The sequence below is a fragment of the Dendrobium catenatum genome, unplaced genomic scaffold (genome assembly GCF_001605985.2).
Source record: "Dendrobium catenatum unplaced genomic scaffold, ASM160598v2 fragScaff_scaffold_1021, whole genome shotgun sequence".
NCBI lineage: Eukaryota > Viridiplantae > Streptophyta > Magnoliopsida > Asparagales > Orchidaceae > Dendrobium > Dendrobium catenatum.
The window spans coordinates 1,428,981-1,434,020 of record NW_021319483.1 but is presented as its reverse complement, the minus strand read 5'-3'; the positions used below and the strand labels follow the sequence as shown (position 1 = coordinate 1,434,020).

General features: G+C 36.0%; 1 protein-coding gene across 1 annotated transcript; it reads right to left on the bottom strand.

Moving 5' to 3' along the window:
• Nucleotides 1–1,720, bottom strand: LOC110110126 (chlorophyll a-b binding protein 8, chloroplastic). The gene is made up of 3 exons (XM_020841452.2): nt 1,458–1,720; nt 1,309–1,370; nt 1–756 (listed from the first exon to the last, which is right to left on the bottom strand). Exons 1-3 carry the CDS (start codon nt 1,608–1,610, stop codon nt 141–143), a joined length of 831 nt encoding a protein of 276 aa, XP_020697111.1. The 5' UTR covers nt 1,611–1,720; the 3' UTR covers nt 1–140.
• Nucleotides 1,721–5,040: the final 3,320 nt, after the last annotated feature.

Below are 5,040 nucleotides of genomic sequence, written 5' to 3'. Positions count from 1 at the left end.
TTTATGCAGAAAACAAGCAGCATACAATCAAAATAGATTACACGCGAATTGTATCATTTACACCAAAATAGATCAAAGCAGCGGCTTCCTTTGGCGCACACACCATACAATCCTAAGCTCCTCTCTCTCTCTCTCTCTCTCTAGTGAAATTTAAGACTGGTCAACACATTATTGTTGACCGGGTCAGCCAAATGGTCCAGAAGATTCTGCAAGGGCCCCACCCCAGTCACCAATCCCTGTATAAAATAGCCCAATATAGCCAGCATGGCGAGCCTCCCATTCTTCACCTCCTTCAGCTTCAGCTCTTTCAAAGACTTCTCATCCTTCCCAAAACCCAGCGGGTTAAAAATCGGGCCACCCGGGTAAGCCGGGTCGCCCGACCCGCCTAAGAACTTCTCCAACCCGAGAAAGTATTGCTTCCCCATGGAACCCGGGTTGGCCCAATCCTGAAACCGGCGGTGCTCGGCAAAGCCCATGAGCGCCATCTCGAACACAAATAGGGTGTACGAGTCGGCCCAATAGTTGTAGGTGCCTGCAGGAGGGATGACGCCGGTCTTGAACCAGGGAAGGGCGGTCTCAGCTGGGATGAGGCCGAGTTTACCGAGGATCTCTGGGGCAATGGCGCCAGCTGCGCCGAGCATAGCGTACCGCCCGTTGATAATCTCTCCATAAGCCAACCATTTGGGCTCAATGAACCCGCCCGTGCCCTCCGGGTCTGAAAGGCCCAACGGGTCGAACCCATAGTCGCCTGGAAGGCTGCAAGTACATGAAGTTGTATAAATGGTAAGTCTATGTGATCACCTTCCTATAGAATTTGATAAGAACAGGGAAAGAATAAGATAGCTGGGCAACTCTAGCTTGCCTAAGCTCCAGGAAGGGGGAAATTATTAGGTTCAGACACCCGATTTAGAAATAGATCCGGATATCGAATTAAAATTTAACAAGTGGCTTATGCTTTGACTGTGTTTTTTGACGGCACTTTATATGTGCTTGACTTAAAATTCAGCGGACACATTTAATTTATAAAGTATCCATGCGTACACTCCACATGTCAATAATTTATTGGACTCTGGACGTATCTCTACTTCCGGACCTAATAATGTCCGCCAGGAAGAGGAGGGGGGCGAACAAGAACAGGAAAAGAGAGATTTTTCCATTGGTCCATCCCATTCCCTTCTCAATTCCTTCAGAGTAGAAGTACTAATCCCACATCCCCATTAACCAATCAGGATATCTATTTGTTTCCATAAAGAACAAAAATATTGAACCAGCAGGTCACCTTACTGTAGCTATATATGAAAAAAATACCTTCCATCCAAGTAGGAGAGAGATTGTTTGGAAGCAAACCATAGCTGCCTGTCAGCTCCTTGCTGAGAAGACATCAAGGAGAACTTTAAACAAAATTGAAAGCGCTTCAAAGGAAGGAGAGAAGAAAGCTTTAATGGTGATTTACTGACCCTAGCAGGAGGGGAAGAAGAAGCTCTGACTAAAAATGAGGCCTTTCTCTGAGAGCCGATGGTCCTAGAGGAGGTAGACGACTGAAGCAACTTCCCACCAAGGAGCTGCCTTCCGGCCTCCATTGAGGAGAGCAAGGCTTGAGCTGATGCCATTGTAGACCTTGCTTTCTCTTCCTTGGATGTCTGAACTGATGTGAAGGGAAAAAAATTGGAGTTCTGTCTTCCTTATGAAATGAAGCCCAAAACAAGCGTGTGGCAGAAGCGGGGGCTGGGAGATCTTAAGAGAAATCGGAAGATAAGGTTTCATTTGGGTGTCCAGCAGATTGTTGACACGTGTTGTGAGAATCAGATAAGAGGATCCTCTTGGAGTTTTCAGTGGAGCCACATGTACCAGGCCTGTCTGAAATTTTCTGTTCAGAGGGTCTGATATTTCGTTGAGAATTTGTGGTCTTTGTTATGCCAAGCTAGCAAGTATTTGAAATGAATGTTATGGGCAAATTCTCCGATCCAAATAGCAGATAAGTTTTCATGTTTCTATCTTTTTTTGGCTGGAGGGGAATAATTTCAGGCAGGCTTGTTACAATTCTGAATGCCCAATAGCCAAATTGATTCCGAAGTGATTTTACTTCGGAATAATCAGTTACCTCAAAAGATGCGGTCAATAAAGTTAAAAGTGCTCATGTAACCCAAGTTCATTCCCGACCTATAAAAAATTATTCACTTAGATTTTGTTTGGGACGGTTTTTTTATTGCTTTCTAAAACAGAGTTTTAGTACAATTTTTTTTATTTTTGTACTAAAATTCTATTTTAGAAAGCAATAAAAAAGCCGTCCCAAACAAAGTCTTAATGAAATAGGCCTAAGTCTATGCCAATGGACTCGTGACATTTATGCACTGAGTCATCAATTGATGCACCCCAATTATACGGCCCACGGATACTTTACAGGCATCATAGAAGAAAATTAGGGGCTGCATAAGACTTTCTATGAATACGAACTTAGCTCAATATCCCAGCTAAGACAAGATAATTAGTAGGCCAAAACCTGGCAGGACTATAAAAGAATATTGTTAAGCCAAGCAGATTCTAGCTTACAATGAATAATCATAGATTACATTGTAATTTGAACTTATCTACAATAAGAGATTTTTGAAATAAGATTCAAGTTAGGTCGAAGATTTCCTCAAATTGGTTGGGTAGTATGTTATCATAAGATTACCAACTAATATACATGTGCCTAGTAGGGTTATACAACTCATAAGCCTTATAATTAACAATAAATATAAAAACATCCTATGACATTTAAATTCCTAGCCCAAACTTATAAATAAAGGGCCAAAAAATGAATTAATCTTGCTACGTGCAATGACATTTATGGTAGTAGAAAGAAAATTTATAATTTTAGCACTATAATAAATTTCTTTACACACATAAATAAGATAAGTTGAGAGCATCTAATATGAATAATGAGATTTTACACATGAAAATCAAGAAAATAAAAAAAATCATAGGATCTATCCTACTTAAAATGACTTCTCTAATATGAGTTGTAGGTTACAAAAGATACAATTCTTTTCAAATAAAGAAGACTTTGATATAATATAGTAAATTTAAATGGCATAAAAGATAACTTTTATGATATAAGTAAGAAAATGCTTGAAACATTGGAGTTATCATCAAAATATTCTAAGTGATCTACTCGATATTAACAACAAGCATCATTCTTGTTAAAAACAATTGATATTGACATTATTGATGATGATTAATGTCATCGCTTGTGTCGATGGTGGGCGCTAACTTTGTTAGTAATGAGGGGAGCCAACATCTATGTTTACAATTACAGTTAATATTGGTTATGAAGGCGAGTCTTATTACCAATTCCAATAATAGGCATAAACATTGGTGCTGGCGTCGATGATATATATATGCATTGATATTGATGGACAACGTCAACTTTATTGGTTATGACAAAACCAATATTAGGGTTAATACGTGCGCCAATCTAGTTGTCGATAACCACCCGCCGTCGACCATGAAGGCTCAATTTCATCAAAGTTCTCATTAAAAGCAAGCAGTGTACTCCAAATGAATTTTTTTATAGATTAAACCTTAGCCTTGACTTGTTTTTATAAGAATAAACCATAAACTTCTTTATACCAAAAAAGACATTTTATGCACAATATTGTCATTATGCTTATCTTTCAGTCATATGACATCCAACAAAATTTCTAACCGCTCATCTTCATCAATAAAAAATATAGTATACCAAAATTCACATTTTATAGAAAATTAGATCACATGTCAAACAAATGAATATAGCAAATATTTAGATACTAAAAAATATTATAAACTCATATTATAGCATAAGACTTTCAAATCAATGCTACGTTTAGAACTAGGGGTGTCAATATTTGACCAGACCCAGAAATTTAGGGTTTGGGTCAACCCGAATTCGAACCGGGTCGGGTTCGGGATTTCGACCCGTTTGTAAAACAGGGTTCGGGTTGACCCGGAAACCCAAAATCAACCCGGTTTGACCCGTTTTTAATTAATTTAGGAGGGTTTTAAATGATTTTTATGAAATAAGTAAATGATATTTCAAAAAATTATAAACATTATTGTCCAAATTAAATTAATCTTAATTTATTTTAAATTAATTGAAGTAAATCTTATCTTAATTTGATTTAGATTTAAATAAATTGAATTAAATAAAAATTTTTTAATAAAATATACCCAAATCGGGTCGTGTTTGGGTTGACCCGGAATCGAAGCGGGTCGGGTTCGGGTTAAAAAAACTGACCCGTTTGCAAAAACAGGTCAGGTTCGAGTCAGGTTGAACAATGTCAGGTCAATTTCGAGTTGGACCCGAACCTGATCCGTGACTCGATTTTGACAGCCCTATTTGAAACAGGTTTATTATTATTTCTTAAAAATAACCTTTTAATATTTTTTATAATAAAAACTTACTTTTTAAAAATAGTAATAAAATCAGTCCGAAATAAAACCTAAGTGATTTTATGAAAGCTTACTCCCTTCCATCGCTAACATGTAACCAAATCCAATTTAAGAATTATATATTTGATATGCTCACTAACTTATGAAAATATATAAAATTATTGTTTTATGCATTAAGATGGGTGATCTTTAAATTATTGATTTACTACTTAAACATATTTAAATAAATACATTCAATAAAATTTAGAATAAACTAATACTCTCATGTAGGCAAATTACAGTATCTTTTCTTAAATATTTGAAATTTGAATTTTTATGAACGCTCAATTTGTTGCCCCATGCTATTAAAAATTTCGTCAAGAAACTTCTAGAATCGTAATTATTTTATTACTGTTTTCCAACTTATCTTATTTGTATCATTACTTAAGATAAAGATATATTTAATTTTTATTACGACCTTATTATTGTCAAAAACTAAAACAAATAAAAGAAAATTACAAAACTTAGATTGCAATTTTGTTTATTTATTTGCTATTTAATTTTATATATAATTCAAAACATTATGTTTATAATATTTCAAATTATAAACTATTTTAATAAAATCAAATAACTACAGAAGGTTGCGTTGTA

Coding starts and splice junctions, on each gene's coding strand:
- LOC110110126 (XM_020841452.2), bottom strand. CDS start 1,610: ATGGCATCAGCTCAAGCCTTGCTCTCCTCAATGGAGGCCGGAAGGCAG. Junction 1,371..1,457: donor CTTCTTCCCCTCCTGCTAGG/GTCAGTAAATCA, acceptor ATGTCTTCTCAG/CAAGGAGCTGACAGGCAGCT. Junction 757..1,308: donor CTCTCCTACTTGGATGGAAG/GTATTTTTTTCA, acceptor ATGTACTTGCAG/CCTTCCAGGCGACTATGGGT.